General features: G+C 45.6%; 1 protein-coding gene across 1 annotated transcript in view; it reads right to left on the bottom strand.

Moving 5' to 3' along the window:
• The window catches only part of CNIH3 (cornichon family AMPA receptor auxiliary protein 3), a 306,731-nt gene that overhangs the window by 67,552 nt on the left and 216,911 nt on the right, over positions 1 to 22,268 (bottom strand). The window contains exons 2-3 of the mRNA XM_007111470.2: positions 7,186 to 7,254; positions 2,273 to 2,320 (exon numbers count right to left, since the gene is read on the bottom strand). Of these exons, the coding sequence (XP_007111532.1) occupies positions 2,273 to 2,320; positions 7,186 to 7,254 (117 nt within the window). The remainder of the gene's footprint in view (positions 1 to 2,272; positions 2,321 to 7,185; positions 7,255 to 22,268) is intronic.

Genomic DNA, 22,268 nt, shown 5'->3' with positions numbered 1-22,268 from the left:
AAAAAAAAAAAAAAAAAAAAAATGGGCAGAAGACCTAAATAGACATTTCTCCAAAGAAGACATACAAATGCCCAACAGGCATATGAAAAGATGCTCAACATCAGTAATTATCAGAGAAATGCAAATCAAAACTACAACGAGGTATCACCTCACACCTGTAGAACGGCCATCATCAAAAAATCTACAAATAATAAATGCTGGAGAGGGTGTGGAGAAAAGGGAACCCTCTTGCACTATTGGTGGGAATGTAAATTGGTGCAGCCACTATGGAGACAGTATGGAGGTTCCTTAAAAAACTAAAAATAGAACTACCATATGATCCAGCAATCCCACTCCTGGGCATATTCCCGGACAAAACTATAATTCCACAAGATACATGCACCCCAATGTTAGTTGCAGCACTATTTACAGTAGCCAAGACACGAAAGCAACCGAAATGTCCATCAACAGATGAATGGATAAAGAAGATGTGGTATGTATATATACAATGGAATATGACTCAGCCATAAAAGAGGAATGAAATATTGCCATTTGCAGCAACATGGATGGACCTAGAGAATATTATGCTTAGTTGAGTAAGTCAGACAGAGAAAGAAATACTAAATGAAATCACTTCTATGTGGAATCTAAAAAATAAGACAAATGAATCTAGATACGAAACAGAAGAAGACTCACAGACATAGAAAACAGATGTATGGTTTCCAAAGGGGAGAGGGAGGAGGGGAAGGACAAATGAGGAGCATGGGATTAGCAGATACAAACTCCTTTACACAAAATAGGTTAAGTAACAGGATTTACCGCGTAGCACAGGACTGTAAGGTAAGACTTCGGCAGAGGCAGCCACAGGCCATTGCCTGCTGTCTGGCTAGAGTCAGTGGTCAAACAACACAGAAAAATGAGCAAGGCTCAAATGTGATGCATGCAGGTTATTGCTCTGCCAGAGAATTCAGGACGGTACATTCAAAATGGGGAAAAAAGGGCAATTTGCTGTGTGAAAGACACTGGGGTGTCAGTCTTAAAGAACAAACTAGAGCCTACGGAAGTGACAGCTGGAGCAGGTTATTGGTGTCCGAGACATTATCTGGGAAAATAATTTACAAATTCATGAAGTACCCTTAATACCAAATGTCATATGTTATTTTCTTAATCATTTTTTGTTCCTCGGATCACTAGTACTTTCATTATCTGAGCTTACTTCCCCACTGTGACACAGATGTGGAACTATGACATACTGAGTCTCCTGGGAAACATTAAAGGACAAGTAATTAGCTAGAAAAATAACTGACTTCTTGATTAAGCTCTCTCTCCCAAGGAAAGGTATCATTAATTGAAATATAGAAAAGATTTCAGAAGCTTGCAAAATTGTTTCCCTTCCATCAATTTTTGGCACGGCATTTGGTTTCTCTCCTATTCACATAAGGCTCAAAAACTTCTTTGGGGTTGACAGGTGGCTTTCCTATGGCCTGTAGCGCATCTGCTCTGAACAGAGATCGGGGATGTCCTTTGGCTCAAGGCAATGGACACTGTTAGTTTTACATGCAAGTTGCTGTTCTCCACACTTTGCTGCAAAAAAGTACTCGCTTTCCTTACCGGAGAGTGGCAGACTGGTCCCTCTGCCACAGGGGTACCCCAGCTACGTCACAGAGTCCTGCTAAATACTAAACTTGAGCTGCACACGCACACGTGAATATGCATGCACACATGTGCTTCCTGAATGCATTGAGGGCAGCTGTGACCTACTGCCCATCCATTCAGAGCAACTCTCTACATGCTTGGCTCCCGCTTTAATAACATCTCCCTTCCCACCCCTCCGACTCTCGTGATGATGCTGTCAATCAAACTGCAAAGCTGAGTGGCAGGTTGAAACCTCAAAGGAAACCCAACAACCAGTTAAAAACTTGGCTGAGCCAAGGTGGGAGAGTTTCTGAGCCCCGCATCAGACAGGAACAAAGGCTGTGAGGCAACATCAGCTGTAAATGCCATCCATCATCATGCAAAGATAAAGAACCTCTAAATCCAACCAGAAGGCACTTGCAAATATCCAGTGCTGTCCTGACACTGATTGATGGCCATCCCTTTTAATTAGCTCCTCTTGTCTCTGGAGGTTTCCAAAGAAGTGATCACGTGCTCCCACCTCCTCCTCCCCCGCCACCATTTGCCTTTGTGGGGAGACAGGACCGAAGCAGGCACTGAGCCTCACCAGCCCCTCTCACTGTGTGACCACCGTGACCACGTGACCATCCAAATTCCGTCACCGGGCGCTTGCACTGACCTTTCGTAGAAGGAAGCAGATGCGCTCAATGTTCCTCAGCCGTTCCCTCTATCAGGATACACGAGAAAGAAAAGAGAGGGGAGGTTAGATCTTCTGCTGAAAGAACATGAGAAGCCCCACGTTCAGCCCCTAGCAGAGGAGGCAGAACCCACCACAGATCCCTCCCAGTCATGACCTTCATGCTCCCACTCAAGTGGCTTTCCCTAACAAGAGTTTCTGCTCATACAACTCAACAGCAAAAAACCAAATGATCCAGTTAAAAATGGGCAGAGGAAAATAGACACTCTTCCAAAGAAGACATACAGATGGCCCCCAGGTACATGAAAAGGTGCTCAATATCACTAATCACCAGGGAAATGCAAATTAAAACCACAGGGGCTTCCCTGGTGGCGCAGTGGTTGAGAGTCCGCCCGCCGATGCAGGGGACACGGGTTGGTGCCCCGGTCCGGGAAGATCCCACACGCCGCGGAGCGGCTGGGCCCGTGAGCCATGGCCGCTGAGCCTGCGCGTCCGGAGCCTGTGCTCCGCAACGGGAGAGGCCACAACAGAGGGAGGCCCGCGTACCGCAAAAAAAATAAAAAATAAAAAAAATAAAACAAAACAAGAACAACAAAACCAACTCATATCTGTGGTTATCAGAGCTGGAGAGGGAATTGGATAAAGGCGATCAAAAGGTACAATCTTCCAGTCATAAGATGCAATTCCTGGGGATGTAATGTACAACGTGATGACTATAGCTAACACTGCTGTGTGGCATATTTGAAAGCTGCTAAGTGAATAAATCCCAAAATTCTCATCACTTTTTTTTTCTTTTGTATCTGTATGAAATGATGGATGTTAGCCAATTAAGCAATTAAGCAATATATGTAAGTCAAGTCATTATGCTATACACCTTAAACTAAATACACTGCTATATGTCAGTTATATTTCAATAAAATTGAAAGAAAAAAAGAGCTTTGAGCTTTTCTCCGTCTACCTTGTCATAGTTATTTGCTCTTAACTGAACTTTCCCAGCAAACAGCATGGGCTCAGCTTCCCTCTCAGCCCAGCACAGGTTTCTGTACTTTTTCCTGCAGCCTCTGTGTCCCTACAAGACAAACTGCAGAACGGGCACCACGTGCTCATGAATCCAAAGCCTGCGGTCAGGTCCCCGGGAGGGCTTCCCATTCAAGCCACGAAGAGCATGTGTGCCTGATTAGTGTGTGAGGTGGGGAAGTTCTCTGCCCATTGGGTTTATTTTTTCTAAAGTGGCTGTATTTCGAGGAAGCAAACTTCCCACTCAATTCGACACCAGCAGTGCCCCCGGGCTAAGACTTTTCAAGAGGCCCAAGTCTAGCTCCAGAGTCTGGCTCGCTGCCAAAGGAAGATGCTCCGGGGCTGGACAGGCAATGATGCTCGCCTAACACACTAAGTGCTGCCTGCCTCCCCTTTCCCGCAGTGACTTCTGCGATTTCTGAAGCCGCTCTGAACACAGCTGTGGCATCTCCCAGTGCTTCATTACGGAGGCAATTTGGTTGCGGTAGATGTGATGATAATGAGATTCCTCGTGGATCAGGAGAAGACAGGTGGCTGGGATACTTCAATTTCCCTAATTAAATCATACGTATAGTGATTCCTGTGAACCCTTTAAGCCCAGAGGAAAGAGCCCACATCAGGACAAATTAGCATCCACACGGCTAGGAAGACAGACCACATCCTCCTCAACACACGTGCGTGTGCATGCTGCACACGCAAGCACACACACAGCTGGGCAGTGAGGGTGCCTAAATGGAGAATAGTGGGAAAAGGTGCGAGATAACAGGCATGTAAGAGGGAGGTTCAGGACACACGCTAGCTCCTTCCCCAGCAAGTCACATCCTCTAAAGGACATTTCTCATTACTTTACAGTGATATTAAATGCCCAGCTGGCAAAAGGAAGGGGAAAGGGTTAACATGAGAAACTAGGAGTAAAAACAAACACTCCTCCTCTTCCTACCACATGGAAGAGGGGTTCACCCAGAGGGTCCAACAATATTTGGAGCTTAAATCCAAAGAACCAGTGGGCCTCATGCACATTCATTTAGAAATGCATCACACCAATCAGCAATTGTTTGTAACACAAGTCCATCCAGGGCTGGTGTTACCGAGCAGTGAAGCAGCTCTGTCAAGCCACCTGAGCCTGAGGTGCTGCTTCAGAGGATCTACAGGGGCCCAAAGAGCTTAAAGATGAGTTAAATGAGGCTTCCAAAGCGTTTAAGTTCCTGCCAGGGAGTAACATCGTAAAAACTGGGGGAAACGTGTCTAATACACTTCCATTTAGGGTTTTTATGGATTTTTTTTTTTTTAAATCTCAGACAAGAGCCCTTTACTTAAGGGCTTGAGTCTATCCATGAGATGTCTGGCCTTCGGGGCCCAGACTCCTTAATTAATTCATTAAGTGTGGCTTTATTATTTTTTTTTATTGGAGTATAGTTGATTTACAAAGTTGTGTTAGTTTCGGGTGTACAGTAAAGTGAATCAGTTAGACATATACAGATACTCACTCTTTGTAAGATTTTTTTTCCCATATGGGTCATTACAGAGTACTGAGTAGAGAGTTCCCTATACTATACAGTAGGTCTTTATTAGTTACCTGTTTTATATATAGTGGTGTGTATATGTCAATCCCAATCTCCCAATTCATCCCCCACTTTCCCCTGGTAACCATAAGTTTGTTTCCTACGTCTGTGAAGAAGTGTGGCTTTAATAATAGGAATAAAGAGTTGAGATCCAGCTTCTCTGCTATGCAACCTCACCCTTCAGTCATTCATTCTTTCATCAACAAATAGTTATTTGAGCACCTACTGTGTGCAGTTTCTGTCCTTGCACTGACCTTGCACAGAAGCTCCCAGTGGGACATACACTGGTCCTAATTTTCTCTGCTCTGCCTGAACTAAGGAACCTGCCACAGTGAGATGGAAACAGGCTCCACAAACCTGTCTCATGGTTTTGCCAACCTCCTGCACCCCAGTGTTGGATTCACATGATAGAATTGAGGGGCAGGACACTATTTCTTCACTAGTATTTACCCTGAGATCACACAAGCAACTCTGGGTGTTCTAAGTGAGCCGCTTTCTAATTTGAGCCCAAGCCACCAGGAGGAAGGAAAGCAGGCTCTTGCCTCCCTGGCATATTCCAAACAGAAGCACCTCTCGGACTAGGGCAGCTCTGGGCACCTGGTCGATGCTGACGAACCAAGTGTGTGATGCTGGGGCCAAACACAAAAGCATCCAGAAAGAAAGGAGACCCAAGGCGCAACGCTTTCAGGCCTGCGGGAGCCAAGTTATCACTGGTGGTGGTGAGGCTGGCAGTTGGAAACAAAATGGATTTTAATAATGACAAGTTTCATAAGACATAGCATGTTTTCAGGTGGATCTTAGGGATTCTTCCAACTTGTCACAAAATTCTGCTTCACACAGTTGGCTTGGAAAGGGTTAGGCTCTCTTTCATAGAATCAAAGAATTTGATGCCAAAGGGATTATAAAATCAGGCTCTTAAAGACACAACGTAGAGTAGGTGGTAAGAACACAGGCAGACTTGGGTTCCAATCCTGACTTCACCGCTCATGAGCTTTGAGTCCTTGGATAAGAGTCTATAAACTGGGTAAAGAATGCCTGTCTAGCAGAGCTGTGGGGATTATAGGTTACATATATATAGTTCCTAGCATGTAGTAAAAACTCAAAAAAACAACTCCAATAATAACCCTGTACTTTACAGAGGGTGACACCAAAGCCTGCTCCCCTGGTCTTTTGGTACCTCCCTAAGAGCACAGCCCTCTTCAGGGGGCCTGCAGTTAAGGAGAACAGAACCTCTTTGTCCCTGTCACTAAAGAATGATGTCATAAGCCTTCCAGGTTAATATTCATACTAATATATATTTTTCATATATATATATATTCACACTAGAAAATCCTGGTGTCCTCTCTAAAACTTTTGACTGAAACTATCAAACTATCAACAGAACTATTCAAACAAAAGCGTGCCTTAGCGCTGGAAACCAGGGCCTGGAAGCAAGTTCACCTCCATGCAGGCCCCGTGAGCTTAGACTGAGAGACGGACTCGCATAAACTGTGAGCTCCATCCTTTGGGCCCAGTGGTCCTGGTCCGGAAAGTGTCTGCAAAAGGCTCTGTCCACAGGCGGGCTGGTGCCTGGCTCTGGGATGTGGGCTGCACTAAGTAGAGAGGCAGACAGCCATCACCCACCCCCACTCAACAGACGTGAGGTCCTCCTCCTCTCCCCACGTCGAGGCCTCTTTCTACATCCATTCCAGGGTGCGTGGGAGGGCAGCAGGCACGGCCTGACAAGCCAGATGGGGCAGCAGAGCTCTGGGAGCGGCAGGTGCTGGGGCAGGAGGTCTCTCTCATGCTGAACCCGGACCAGATGATCAGAGAGCATCAGGTTCCCCAGGGGGAGGCAAGCTGACCTCAGGCCTGCAGAGCCTCCCGAGATGAATGCTTCCTGGGTGACGGATATGGGGTGAGGAGCTGCATACATCACCCCCCTGCAAGCCTCCCTCTGGGGGACCTGGCAAAGTGCAGGGCGGGGACAACCATGGTGATATGCTCTTGCACCTGCCAACATGGTGGCCAGCCTGAGCCTCTCTGATTGTTCAAGGAGGCGTAGCCAAAACCCACTAACATGGGGCCTTGAGGACTCTGCAGCCACAGCACACAGACCTCTCCCACCCGGGTAGTGGGACTGCTATACTTGACTTTGCGTGATAAATAGAGACCTCAGCCTCCTCAGGAAGGACGGCCCTGAGCCAGGCACGGAGGTGCAGCCAGGGCCGAGCCCGCGCTTCACGCATCCTACTCATCGAGACCTCGCCCTCCTTCACAGGCCCTGGGTGGCCTGGGGTGACACCACCTTTCCGCCCACCGGCACCCACCACTTACTGCATGAACAGGGTTGCACTGGTCGATGGGGTTCTTAAAATCCGTCCTTAACTCATCAAAGGCAATTATCTGAAACAGAAAACACGGAATCAAGATGTTAGTGTCAATACACCACATCAAAAGCTTCCTCTGATTTGGTCCAAAATAACTCAGGAGGCGGGCGAAGTGTATCAATGACATAAGATTGGCCAGGAGTCAATCACCGTCAAAGCTGCTAATGGGCACCTGGGGTTGATTGTACTCTCCTGTCTATGTCTGTGTACGCTTAAAAATCCCCAAAAGGGAACGGGAGATGTTGCTTAAGGGTAGATACTTAAAACTAGCAGATAAATAAGTCCTGGAGACCTAACACAGTACAGTGATTATAGACAATAAAATCGTATTATAAACATTAAACTTGCTAAGAGACTAGATCTTAATTGTTCCCAGTACTTGAAGAAATGATAACTATGTGATGGGATAGAGGTGTTAGCTAACGCTACAGTGGCAACCATATTGCAACATACATGTACCAAATCTCTATGCTGTACACCTTAAATGTACTCAATGCTGTATGTCAAATATATCTCAATTTCTTAAATCCCCCAAATAAAGTTTTTTAAGTTTCCTGTGCTTCACAAAAATGTAGAGAAAACTCTGTTTCGATGAGAGTAGTTTGGGCTTTGGATAAAGGCATACAAAAATTTAAAACTTCAAACCAGCACTTTCCCTTTTCTCCTTCAGGAAAAAGCTGTTTACTTTTTATTTTTGTTTATTCTGGCAGAGACGCTGATTAGAAGTTAAATAGATAGAAGTCAGGCAAATGGGAGAAGAGAAAAATCAAGAAAGCAGAGTTGACAGGAATAGAAACAACCCAATCTCTAGCTGTCCACAGCCTGGACGATCAGCTCCTGGACAGTCAAGGCGTCACACCTTGGTCCATTGGACTTGGGTTCTTAAGGTCATTCTGGACAGAGACTCAGAGGTCCCCAGAGAGCAACGGTTTTCCCCTTTGTCTGGAGGGGAGAATGTTGGAAGTGACCTTCTCTGGTCACAGAACGAGGCATGACCCAGGCACAGAAAGAACTAACTAGAGGTGAAGCTTCCTAATCCTGGCCACCTTGTCCCCCAGGTGTCCCCAGGGAGACTCAGTGACAGAACAAGGTGGTATTCAGACAGGAGAGTGTCCTCTCTTAGGGTGTGGACGTCTTAGGTCCTCTCCTGGGCTGCACACAAATGGACAAACCAACTCCCCCAGGAAGGCACACCCCAGGGGTCCCTGAACACTTGGCAGAATTGCTGAAGCAATGAAGCTGCCACCCCACCCTCAACAGTCCCCGCTCCTGCAGCATGGAGGTGAAAGTAAGTACCAAGTGAGGGAAAACAACACGCTTCCCTCGAAAAAGCAAGTATGCTTTTAGAGCAATCACATGTCATTCTGATTTCAATACTCTTCCAGAATTAGAGGAAAATTCTAGTACAAGCTGTATTAAATAAACACATTTCTATATCATCCCTTGCCAGATAGTTCATTATCCAGCCTATACCTGAACCCTTTAGTAACAAGAAACTCACCACTTACTGAAGATGCTCTTTCCGTCCCTGGCTACCTCTAATTAATCATTATCTTCCTCTACTGAACTTACATATAACTCCCTAAGGTTTCCACCCACATGCTAAGCCAGGGTCAGCAAACTACAGCCTGCAGGCCAAATCTAGCCTGCCACCCATTTCTGTACAACCTGTGAGTTAACAGTGGTTTTTACACCTTTAAAATAGTAGAAAAAAATCAAAAGAAGAATACTATTTTGTGGCATGTAAAAACTATATCATATTCAAATTTCAGTTTTCATCAATAAAGTTTCATTGGAACATAGACACAATGATTCTTTTATATATGGTCTATATTCTTACACTATGATGGCAGAGCTGAGTAGCTGCACAGACACCATATGGCCAGCAAAGCCCAAAATAGTTAGTATCTCACCCTTTACAAAAAAAAAATTTGCCAACCCCTATTCTATTCTTTTATTTCTCCTCTAGTGTGGCAGTGTCCAATATGGTAGCCACATTTGGCTATTTTAATTTTAATTAGTTAAAATTAAATGTAAAATTCAGTTACTACACTTTAATGGCTCAAAATCACATCTGTCTAGTAGCTATTAAACGGCACAGATATAAAACATTCCCATCATCCCAGAAAGTTCTATTGTACAGCCCTGCTTTAGAGGCACAGAGAATCACTGAGTCACTTCTCCACAAGAAACCCCTTTAAGTATAGCCAGCTATGGTGAACCCAGCAAATCTTTCTTCTTCAGGAGAAATCTCTCCAACCTTTACTTAGATTAACTGGCACTAAGTTACCTCATCATTCTGATTGCCCTTCACTGACATTACAGGCTGTAAATGTCTTTACTAAAACATGACTGTCAGAACTGAACACCATACTCAAGGTGAGGTCAGCTGGCTCAGAGAGTAAAAGTACCACTCCCCTCCTCTGTTCTGTAAACTATGCCTCTGTTAATGTAACCTGAGAGCATTAGCCTATTGGTAGCCACATCACATTCCTGGTTTCATACTGAGCTTGCATTGCCTAAAAGCCCAGGTCTCTTTTATGTGCTTCAGTTTAACTAAGCCCACCTCATTCCAACACGCCCATTATTGGATTTGGGCACCTAAGAGCAGAAACTGACATTTAACCCTTTTAATTCCTCCCTATGGGTCTAATCTGTTGAGATATGATCTATCTCCCAACTACAAATCCTAATGGACATAATGTGCTCAACACCCGCATTCACCGTGATCTAAATACAAACAGAGCAGGACCAAGGGCAGAACCCAAAGCTCGCCACTCCTAGCTCCCAGGAGGCTGACATAAGCAATCTTTCGGCTCACTATTTACCTAATTATAAAGACAATTCATCATATTTTGATCCAGTCAACTGACAGTAAATCTCTGGATCGCATTAGAACCCCATAACTGTTGGTGCAGCCTATATAAGCTCCCCAAAGAGGCCAGGAGCTCATGGACGGAAGGAGTCAAGCCCTACGTCGTGGCCATGACTGAAGACACACTTGTGTAATGCCCGCCTCCAGCCCTGGCCTGGGCCCGTGTCCCTGTCTAAGTGCCGGGACGTGGGTCTGGGCTGAAGGGAGCAAAGGCTGCCGGTGCTTAAAGCAGCAGGAGAGGAGCCACGGGATTCCGAGTTGCCAAGTGCATCTGAGAGCGGGCAACCACTGCCCAACTCAGGTCCCCACTTGGAGGAGGGTGTGAAGAAAGGAAGGCCAGAGTGCAGCTCACGCCTTTGAGCTCCATGAGATAACGGGTACTTTGTGGCCGTTTTCTGATGATGGTGACGGCGATGAGGATAAAGGCTTTCAGCATCCCTAGCCCCGGTAACTACTCACTAAATGATCCTTCCATCCACCTGACAAACATTCAGTGAGCATCTTCCACACACAGGCACTGACTGGGCTAGCCCCTGCAGGTACAAAAATCAGCAAGATACAGTTTCTGTCCTCACCAAGTTCCTGGGCTAGAAAGGAAGACAAGCAGGTAAACAAATCATTCTGCTACCATGCGATAAGTGCTTATACAAACAAGATGACTATAATAATATCTAACATTTAGTGCATGCTCACTATGTCCAGCACCTCCACGGTCAGAACACAGAACGGCTCTATCACCCCCCAAAATTCTCTCCTGTTGCTCCTTTGGAGCCAACCCTTCCCCCATCCCTAACCCTAACCTCACCTCCACCCCCTACCCCAACCCAGCAACCATGAACCTCTTCTCCATCCCTATAGTCTTGTCTTTTCCAGAAAGTCATTTAAGTGCCATCACGCAGTATCTTGGCTTTTGAGTCTGGTTTCGTTCACTTAAGGTAATGCATTTAAGATTCAGCCACATTGTTGCCTGTATCATCAGTTTGTTCCTTTCTGTTGCTGAGTATTCCATTACAGAGATGAACCACAGTTTATTCATTCACCTGTTAAAGAACATGTGGGTTGTTTCCAGTTTTTTACAGTTATGAATAAAGCTGCTAGAAACATCTGCATAACAGTTTTCATCTAAGTTTTCAATTTTCTTGGGCAAAGAGGAAATGGATCGCTGGTTCATGTGGTAAGCGTATGTTTATAAAAGAAATGGAGAAACTCTTTTCCAAAGTGGCTGTACCATTCTGTATGCCCACCAGCAACATATGAGAGTTCCAGTCACTCCACTTCCTCACCAAAACTTAGTACTGTCAGTTTGGGTTTCTTTTATTTTAGCCATTTCGATGGGTGTGTAGAGGTATCTCATGATAATTTTAATTTGCGTTTCTCCAATGACTAATGATGTTGAGCATCTTTTCATGGCCTTAATGGCCATCTGTGTGTCTTCTTTGGTGAAGTGTGTGTTTAAATCATTTGCCTATTTTATTTTTTTAAATTTAGCTGTTTTCTTATTGATGATTTTTGAGAATTCTTTATACATTCTGGATACGAGTCCTTTGTCAGTTATGCAAATTGCAAATTAAAAAAAATTTTTTAATTGAAGAATAGTTGATTTATAATATTGTGTTAGTTTCTGGCATACAGCAAAGTGATTCAGCTGTATGTATATAGATATATTATTTTTCATATTCTTTTCCATTATGGTTTGTTACAAGATATTGAGTATAGTACAAGATATTGTGCTATACAGTAGGACCTTGTTGTTTATCTATTTTATATATAGTAGTGTGTATCTGCTAATCCCAAACTCCTAATTTATCCCCCCCTCCCCACTTGCCCCTTTGGTAACCACAAGTTTGTTTTCTATGTCTGTGAGTCTATTTCTGTTTTGTAAATAAGTTCATTTGTATCGTATGCAAATATTTTCTTCTATTCTGTATCTTGTCTTTTCATTCTTAACAGGATGTTTCTCAGAGCAAAAGTTTTTCATTTTAACATTTATCAGTTTATCCAATTTATCAGTTTTTCTTATATTGATCATACTTTTGGTGTTGGATCTAAGAACTCTTTTGGATCTAAGAACTCGTAAGGCCACAGAGATTTTCTCCTAGGTTTTTCTTCTAAAACCTAGGGTTTTCTTTATGGTTTAAACTAAAAATTCAATTTCTTTAATAGATTTAGGACTATCCCTTTATTTATTTCTTATTACATGAGCCTGTAGCATTTGGGACCTTAAGGAACTGGCTGATTTCATCAAAGTTGTCAAATTTATAGGTCGAATTTATATTCAGAGCCACCCTCACTGCTTGTTTCATTTTCCCTCATAGAGTATCTCCCCTCTTGGTTTTCTTGCTAAACTTTTGAGATGGAGGCTTGAGTGAGAACAGAAAAGGCTAGAAAAGGCAGCAGCCAAACAGTGGAAACAAAGCAAGAGAAACAGTTCTTCCACAAGCTGCATAACAGAGGTTCTAGTTAATCAGGTTGTCTATGACCTTGCCTGGGGCTGGGCTGTGCAGGAGATGATGCTCAAGAGGGAGAGAAGGTCAGATGCCAGGACCTAGCTGTGTACAGAGCTGGAGGCTCCAAGAGAGGCAGAGCCAGGGGCCGGGGAGTCCACAGAGAAGTCCAGAAAGGAAGGGAGCTCCAAGCAGAGAAACACACTCGATGAGAAGCTGTTTCTGTGAACCTTGAGCCCTGACCCTGCCACCACTAGTCTTGGGCTAACTCATCCCCAAAAGTCCTGACCCAAACCCTCCAGCTGCTCCCCAGAACCCCCGGCCCCAGGATCATGAATCAACAATTCACTGGCCTTTGGAAGAATTAATATTGTTAAAATGGCCTTACTACCCAAAGCAATCTACAGATTTTATGTGATCCCTATCAAAGTACCCATGACATTTTTCACAGAACTAGAACAAATAATCCTAAATTTATATGGAAGCACAAAAGACCCAGAATTGCCAAAGCAATCCTGAGGAAAAAGAATTAAGCAGGAGGCATAATCCTCCCAACTTCAGACAATACTACAAAGCTATAGTAATGAAAACAGGATGGTATTGGCACAAAAACAGATATATGTATCAATGGAACAGAATAGAGAGCCCAGAAATAAATCCTCACACCTACAGTCAATTAATCTTCGACAAAGGAGGCAAGGATATACAATGGAGAAAAAATAGTCTCTTTAGCAAGTGGTGCTGGGGAAGCTGGACAGCTGCATGTAAATCAATGAAGTTAGAACACTGTCTCACACCACACACAAAAATAAACTCAAAATGGCTTAAAGACTTAAATATAAGACATGAAACCATAAAATTCCTAGAAGAGAACAGAGGCAAAACGTTCTCTGATGTAAACCATAGCAATGTTTTCTTAGGTCAGTCTCCTAAGGCAAAAGAAATAAAAGCAAAAAAACAAAAAAACAAAAAAAAGAGAGAGAGAGAGAGAGAGAGAGAGACCTAATCAAATCAAACTTATAAGCTTTTGCACAGCAAAGGAAACCATAAACCAAATGAAACGACAACCTACAGAATGCGAGAAAATATTTGCAAGTGAAACGACTGACAAGGGATTAACTTCCAAATTATACAAAGAGCTGATATAGCTCAATATCAAAAAAAAAAAAATCAAAAACTGGGCAGGAGACCTAAACAGACATTCCTCCAAAGAAGACATACAGATGACAAATAGGCACATGAAAAGATGCTCAACATCACTAATACTAGAGAAATGCAAATCAAAACTACAATGAGGTATTACCTCACACCAGTTAGAATGGCCATCATGGAACTAGAGATTATCATACTAAGTGAAGTTAGTCAGACAGAGAAAGACAAATATCATATGACATCACTTATATGTGGAATCTAAAAGAATGATACAAATGGGCTTTTTTACAAAACTGAAATAGACTCACAGACATAGAAACAAATTTATGGTTACTAAAGGGGAAAGGGGAGAGGGATAAATTAGGAGCTTGGGATTAACAGATATGCACTACTATATATAAAATAGATAAACAACAAGGTCCTACTGTTTAGCACAGGGAACTATATTCAATATCTTGTAATAATCTATGATGGAAGAGAATCTAAAAAAGTATATATAAAAAACTGAATCACCGTGCTGTATACCAGAAACTAACACAACATTGTAAACCAACTATACTTCAATAAAAATTCACTGGTTAAATGAAGGTGCTGTGAGGGGCCTCACCAGGGATTAGAGCCCCTCCTGCGCAATGTCAGCCGGGTGTGGGTCAGCCCTAACTCTAGACAGCCTCCAGCCCATCGGGCCTCATCCCGAGGTGGGGGGCAGCCTGGACCCACCTCAAGAGGCAGGGAATTACAGAAATCCTCTACAAAGCATCTCAAGAAGACTTCTTTCTTTAGGCCCACAGCGTTTATAATTAGGAGATTAAAAGTTACCTTGCTTGTCTGAAACAGTTATTCTGCTAAAAATAACTATGCTCTACTATGAAAAAACCTTCCTGGAAGAGTAAGAATGAGAGAAAATTCAACCTCCATTAGCTAATAAGTCACCAGGGCTGCCCCATCACAGAGTTTAGCATTCGGAGAAGCCTCTTTTGTCTGGAACATTCTCTCCTCTGTGTTCGTTCCACAGTGTCCTCTGGTTTCTGAAAGATCTACACTGGTTGCAGCCTCACAATCTTGGATTTGTATCACATTACCTCACTGAAACATCCCATCTGCACAAGGACTCCATGCACTGGATGTCCCCCTAGTGTACAGTTCGGGAAACCAAGCCCCAGGCAGAGCGTTTGAATGAAGTACTGGCCATGGCACAGTGGGCGAGTAACAGCCCACACCAGGAACCGGGTTTCTGAATCCTGATCAGCTGATGCTCCATGTAGCACAGTGCGTTGTCTCCCTGTGACTTGAAATCGTTAAAAGAAAGTGTTGAGTTATTAAAGATGCCCAAAAAACTCTCTCCTAGGCACCCACCATGTCCCTGGCACTGCTCTTGGCTCTGGAATACAGCGGTGAGCCAGAAGATAAGGTCCCTGTGTTCACAGACAGGGGCAGGGGACAGAATCAATAAATAAACAAGAAAAATATCTTAAAATGATAGGCTGCCTGAAGAAAGTATAATACAACAGGGTGATATGAAGACCTAGAATTGGAGGGTGGTCAAGGAAGGCCTCTTGGAGGAGGTGCCGTTTCAGGTGAGAGGCTGAATGACCAGGAGCTAGACATGAAAATTTCCAGAAGGAAGTTACTAGGGCCTGCGGAGACCCTAGTGGGTGGGAAACAAGGTCGGCAGGGATGAGGTGCAGAAAGGCCACGGCAGCTGAAGCCCAGTGACAGAAAGAGACACTGGGAGGGGATGAGGCCAAGAGCGGGACTGGCCAAGAATCCCACCTGGGTGGGACTCACCTAACCGGCTCCGCGAAGCAGACCTGTGAGCTGAGACCCCGCTCAGCCCAACTGCTCCGCTGGTGATACGGCCTCTACATTACTCGCAGAACTGAGCGCGTTTGCTGCTTGTGGTCTCACAATCCAACAAAGGGGTGTTACTGAGGGGGACATCGAGGAGACAGGTCGGTGTGTGTGAAAGCAGTGTCAGGTATGCACACCGAGGAGTGGGTGGTGGGACGACGGTCTTTGGGTCCTTTCTGCAAGGCTGCTAATTCACCCAAAAGAAAAGTCAGTGGTCAGAGGCAGTATGAGAAAAGACCAGGAATCCTGGCTAGTCAGACCCAGGAAGCCAGAGAATGATTTGGGGCTAACCCACCCCAGAGAACAATCCGACACTGGGAAAAGCTGTCCAAAGTCTTCTAACGAGAGGACACGTGGGGCCCGAGCCCCCCAGAATTTCCGCCTACCGATCCATCTATCAACAGGGACAGCTCTGTCACCCAGGTGTGCATTCAGACTCCTATCTACAGTAGGGCCACCTGGGCAGAACTTCTCTCTTGATTTCTCCATGTTATAAGTTGAATAGTGTCCCCCCCAAAAGTCACCTAAAACCTCAGAATGTGGCCTTATTTGGAAATAGGGTCTCTGCAGATATAATCAGTTAAAATGAGATCATACTAGACTAGAGGCCCAAAATCCAGCGTCCTTATAAGACCCAGAAAAGGACACACAGAAATGGGCAGTGATGCAGCTACAAACCAAGGAGCACCGAGGGTTGCCAGAGCCACCAGAAGCTGGAAGACACAGGGAAGGATCTTCCCTAGAGCTGTCAGAGGGCGTAGGGCCCTGCCTTGACTTCACACTTCCAGCTTCCAGACTACGAGAGAATAAATTCCAATTAAGTCACCTAGTTCGTGGGAATTAGTTAAGGCAACCCTTGGAAACATATAGAGTCCACTTGCAAAATAGCTGAAACCGTTGCTGCTGTGACCTAAGATGTTATCAGGAAAAAATGGCTTTTGGTGCCACCAGTGAATGTTAGTTAGTGAAAGAAACAGACAGGAGCATTTCCGACCCAAAATAAATACCTCCCCGGGCAAGCGGGCTTTTATACTCACTACAAGACTTCCTGTAAGTTCCCTAAAGCCACACTAAGAATATACTTCTAATTTAGAAAGAAGTCAGCTTTTTACTTCCTCTCCATGTCTTGTCCCAACAAGAGCAATCCCTTCAAACCACTGCTCAAGACTTGGGGCCGTTTTTGAGAGTCAGGAGTTCCACCGGATGCGAGAGAGACGGGGCACGGGAACAGCTTTATTGGCTGTAACACATGTGGCTTAGGTTTAGTGTCGCTTTTATGTCTGACGCTGGAGCAGCTGAAGAGTCCTAAAGGTTCTGTTCACTGATTCTAAACTGCTACAGGCAACTGTTTGCTAAGCCACACCTGAACCCCCAAGAAGAAAGCAGCATGGACTCCACACTCATGGGTACCACGCATGTAGGCCCCATGTCCCCTTCCTCTCACCATCCCAGAGTGAGCCACCATTGGCTCCATGCCTCCCTGCATCACAACAGGTGCTGCCTCTTTAGAGGGAAGAGCCCTGCACCCGGAGGAGGGCTCGGTGGGGTCTTTACCCTGCAGGGACTAGCTGTGTAACCTTGGGCTTGTCTTGTCACTTTTCCAGGCTGTGGTTTCCTTATCCACAAAATGGGAAAAATAACTCTCCCTACCTCAACTGGTTGCCATGTGAAATGAGGTGCCAGAGACCACAGTGTCAGAGCAGGAGAAATAAAGATGGTGTTGGATGAGGAATGAACTGCCATTATATAAAAGGCTCCACATGGCAGAATGGTTAGCATGTGCCTGTGAGTCAGAAACTCTCAGTTCAAATCCAAACTCCACCTCATCTGAGTGACTGCGGGCAAACTGTTTAACCTCTCCAACCTCAGTGTGCTCAAATATAAAGAGGAGACAGTAAGGGTTCCTACGTCCTACTGTGGCTGTGAGGAACAAATGAAATAATGTCCATAAAGCACTGGGCACAATGCCTAGTGCATAGCAACAATAAATATTCATTACTACTTTCACTGCTGTAGTTATTACCACCGTACAGATGTTTGGGCCCCACCTCCCTGATTTTGAGCACAGTCATTAGCATCACGCAGTCTGGATCCAGGAGAACCCAGGCACTTTAGGGAAGGAGGATGTAGGTAGGAGCCAAGGGCAGAGCTGCTCTGAGGACACGCATGGGTGAGAAAGAGCTAGGGCCCATCCTGTCACGGGTGGGAGACTGAGCACTGGGGTGCTGGGAAGGAGGCTGAGATCAGCAGGCGAGCTGGGAAAGGAGGCATCAGCTGCCCCCAGACCAGCCCCTAGACCTGAATGATGAGTACAAATTGGGGAACACAGGACACGGCCTATCTGCCATTGCCTGTGCCAGAATTTGCAGACACAGGTGGTTCTGACGTTGCTTCCCTGGTCCCCGTCTAGTTAACAGAAAACAAAGACACGCCCCCCCGCAGAGCCAGGCACACCTGGGATGGGAGGCAAGAGAGCAGGACGCCAGGCAGGCCCAGCCAACTTTCTCCTGCTGACACTCAGCAGGGCAGTCCCCAGTTCCAGCCAGCAGCCATCCCGGTCAGGGTGAAATCCGGAGGGGAGGAGGGGATGAGAAGGCCCCCAACCTTCTGCTGACTTGTGGTGGGCAAGGCAGCCCCTCTGAAGAACACATGCAGTGAGGCAGGGGTGGGAGTGTAATAGGGAAGAACAAATCTAACTCCATATTGGATCTGTTTGTTGTACTTTGACCTTTGTATTCTATTGCTTTTTCTGCAAGAATATTGCCTATAGCCTGAAATACACAGGAGAGCCCATTCTCAAGGCTCTGAACTTAAAAGGTGTAACACTTTTCCACTCACACAGAGAGAAAAAGTTGCAGAACAGAGAATAACATTTGTCTTGTTGGAGGTTTACAGGACCATCACGACCTACAGACACCTAGAGGGACAGCTGCAAGAACAAAGGATTCTGACACCAAGAAGTCTGCAACAACCAACGACTTTTAGTATATAAGAAGCCTGAATTCTAACGTGGGTAAGAGGGTTCTTTGGGACACTAGTCCACCATCTTCTCAGTCGGCTGGCTTTCCAGATAAAGTCACTATTCCTTGTCCCAACAATTCGCCTCTCGATCTATTGACCTGTCTTGTGGTGAGCAGGACGAGCCTGGACTCGCTAACAGGAGGAGGGCAGCAGCAGGCAGCATTCTGGGGTCTTCCGGGTCCCACGCAATCAGGCCACAGACGTCTGCTCCTCCCAGCCCCCAACTCAGCCAGCACCTGCAGCGCCACAGCCCACCACGTGAAGCAAGTCGCAAACCACGGAGTGTTCTTTTAACCTTTTTTTTTTGTTTGTTTGTTTGTTTTTTGCGGTACGCGGGCCTCTCACCACTGCGGCCTCTCCCGTTGCGGAGCACAGGCTCCGGACGCGCAGGCCGAGAGGCCATGGCTCACGGGCCCAGCCGCTCCGCGGCGTGTGGGATCCTCCCGGACCGGGGCACGAACCCGCATCCCCTGCATCGGCAGGCGGACTCTCAACCACTGTGCCACCAGGGAAGCCCAACCACGGAGTGTTCTAAGTAACTAGTGCCAGCCCCAGTTCCCCCTGCCTCCTACCAAGTTTGTGTTTGCTCTGCCATCCTTGGTTCTCAGACGTGAGGTTTCAGGAGGAATTTCTGGCTTGAAGGGTTCGGGGACCCTCCAGACACCCCTTGGGGTCTTGGCCATCAGCCTCTCACATGGCTCTTGGAATTGCTCCTCCTTCTGGTTCCAGTGTCCTCTGCTCCTTGGGGCAAGCAAATGCCTCCTCCAGCCCCCAGGCCTGGAGCACTCCACAGCCAGCAGGCCCAAGCTCTGGGGGGAGTGCACACCCAAGGGTGAGTGTGAACATGCATCAGTGAGGTCCCCACACCCCAAAGAATCTCCCAGGAAGACCCATCATTAGTCATTCTTAAAAAATACTTACTAGGATCTACCATTTGCCAGGCACTGTGGTAAGAAGTGGAGATACTACAAAAAGAAAGGCAGACAGGCACTGGGCTCTACCAGTGACCAAGGCTCTCTCCTTGACCAGGCTCTTCTGAGCCCTCTTCTCAACTAGGCTTCAGCTCTGGGCTCCGTGTCCATCCTTGCAGAGTCTAGTTTTAGCAAGAATCCTGCTAAGTTGGTTTGGAGAGAACCCCCACTCTTGATATCTGATCACCCTGGGCTGTCTTCAGCAAGAATCCTATTAAGTCCGTGTAGTAAAAGTCCCCCCACCCTTGCTATCACCTCTTAGTGATTTTCCATCACCAACCCCTTCACCCTGCTCCTTGGCTACAAATCCCTGTTGTCCTTGTATTCAGAATTAAGCCCAATCTCTCTCTCCTATTGCAATAGCCCTGAATAAAGTCTTCCTTGCCACTTTAACAAGTGCCAGAACAATTTTTTTCTATAACACCAACTTCTATTTATTCTCTTTGTTAACTCTGAAAAAGCAACAGCCTCTGGGAGCAGCAGCCTATTAAGCAAGACATTGATTTTTCCAAATATAAGTGTGAACTCTTTAATCAAATTGAAGGTGGAATGTGTATAAAGGGAGGCAGAACTCCAAGCTCTGGGCCAGAACTTAAGTTTTTTAAAGTTGTTGGTGGTGAGTTGCTTCTTTTGGTTTGAGATCCTCAGGAGCAGAGGGTGAATTAACCATACTCCTTGGTTCATGACACATTATCACCATGGGTCAGAGCAAGGCCCTCTCTTACTCTATTTACTCATCTATTCATTTCCTTTTCTCCCATTAGCCCTTTCCCTCCATCATAGGTGATTATTGGTTTATGTTTAATGTGTATCTTTCTCTTTGTTGTGTTCTTCCAAAATGTGCATGTTTGTGTGCATGTATTTTTTTAATAAATTTATTTATTTGGCTGCGTTGGGTCTTCATTGCTGCATGTGGGCTTTCTCTAGTTGCGGTGAGTGAGGGCTACTCTTCGTTGTGGTGCACAAGCTTCCCATTGCGGTGGCTTCTCTCACTGTGGAGCACAGGCTCTAGGCACACGGGCTCAGTAGTTGTGGCTCGTGGGCTCAGTAGTTGTGGCTCGCGGGCTCTGGAGTGCAGGCTCAGTAGTTGTGGCACATGGGCTTGCTCCGCGGCATGTGGGATCTTCCCGGACCAGGGCTCGAACCCATGTCCCCTGAATTGGCAGGCAGATTCTTAACCACTGCGCCACCAGGGAAGTCCAATGTGTGCATATATTTTTATCAATAATTTACCTAACTGTATTTCATTCTCTTTCTTACCTTTTGCACTCAGCAGCATAGCTACAGGGCTCCATAGGTGTAGCCACTATGGTTTGCCTACCAATGCTCCCAGTGAGAGACACCGATTTGACCTTTGCACATCAAATAATGCTCCAAAATCCCCATGCATGTTCCCTTAAGGATTGGTCTGGCAATTTTATCGGGATTTATACCTAGGAGTGGAACTGCTGGGCCACGTGGTTTATGGTTTTTTCTAAATTGAACTAAGTACTCCCCTACTACCCTCCTAAGTAGCTGTACTCCCCCAGCAGTCCTGAGGGCTCTGCATCCCACATCCCAGCCAACACCTGGCAGCACCCAGCTTTCCAGCTTTTGAAGTCTAATAGGTTTTAAGGTTTGATCTTTCTGTTGTTTTAACTTGCACTTCTCCAGAAAGAGCCTCTCTCCATATAATGGAGAGCCTTTTAGATTTTTTTCTGTAAATTGCCGGCTTAGCTGCTTGGCCCAGTTTTCTATGTGGTTGCTGTCATTTTTCTTTTTGATTTGCACTTGTTGCTGGTATGTTGTAGATGTGAATCCTCTTTCAGTTTTAGACATTTTGAATACCTTTTCTCATCTCTCACCTGTTAATTAACTGTGGTATCCTTCATTGAGTGGAAATCCATTTTTGCCTTATGTTTTACATTTTTTGAAGTTTTTTTTTAAAAAGTCCTTCCTTGCCCCTAAGACAGAAAGACAGACGCTTATGTTATTTTCCATTTTCTTTATGAGATTATAGAACTCTAGTTAGTCGTTTCCTGTCCTCCAACACCAGTGACTTGGCTATGGTCAACTCAAGGGATTAGAATTACTTCAGTCACTGAATATTTAATGAGCACCTACTATGAGAGGCATTGTGCTTGGAGCTGCAGAGAGAAGATAGGACACGGTCCTTGGACTCAATGACAGGAGTGGAGTAAGAACATGTGAAGTGACAGGGGATGAGAGGAGTCAGGAAAGGGCAACCCTAAGTTGAAGGGATGAAATTTCTACTTGCAAACTGCCTGGAAGAGACTTGTCTCAGTAGGCATATGTAAATCATATGCAGGTCAGATGGAAATGACTATGCAAATATTTGTATATCCCAAGAATAGCCCAGAGAGGAACATCCTTGGGGCTTTAGAATTCCTTTCCCAGTCTAATGTAAATTGGTACAGCCACTATGGAGAACAGTATGGAGATTCCTTAAAAAACTAAAAATAGGGCTTCCCTGGTGGCACAGTCGTTAAGAATCTGCCTGCCAACGCAGAGGACATGGGTTCGAGCCCTGGTCCGGGAAGATCCCACATGCCACGGAGCAACTAAGCCCATGTGCCACAACTACTGAGCCTGTGCTCTAGAGCCTGTGAGCCACAACAACTACTGAGCCCGTGTGCCACAACTACTAAAGCCCACACGCCTAGAGCCCATGCTCCGCAACAAGAGAAGCCACCGCAATGAGAAGCTCGCATACCAC

This window comes from Physeter macrocephalus, chromosome 4 (assembly GCF_002837175.3).
Source record: "Physeter macrocephalus isolate SW-GA chromosome 4, ASM283717v5, whole genome shotgun sequence".
Lineage (NCBI taxonomy): Eukaryota > Metazoa > Chordata > Mammalia > Artiodactyla > Physeteridae > Physeter > Physeter macrocephalus.
This window is presented reverse-complemented; position numbering and strand designations above follow the sequence as displayed.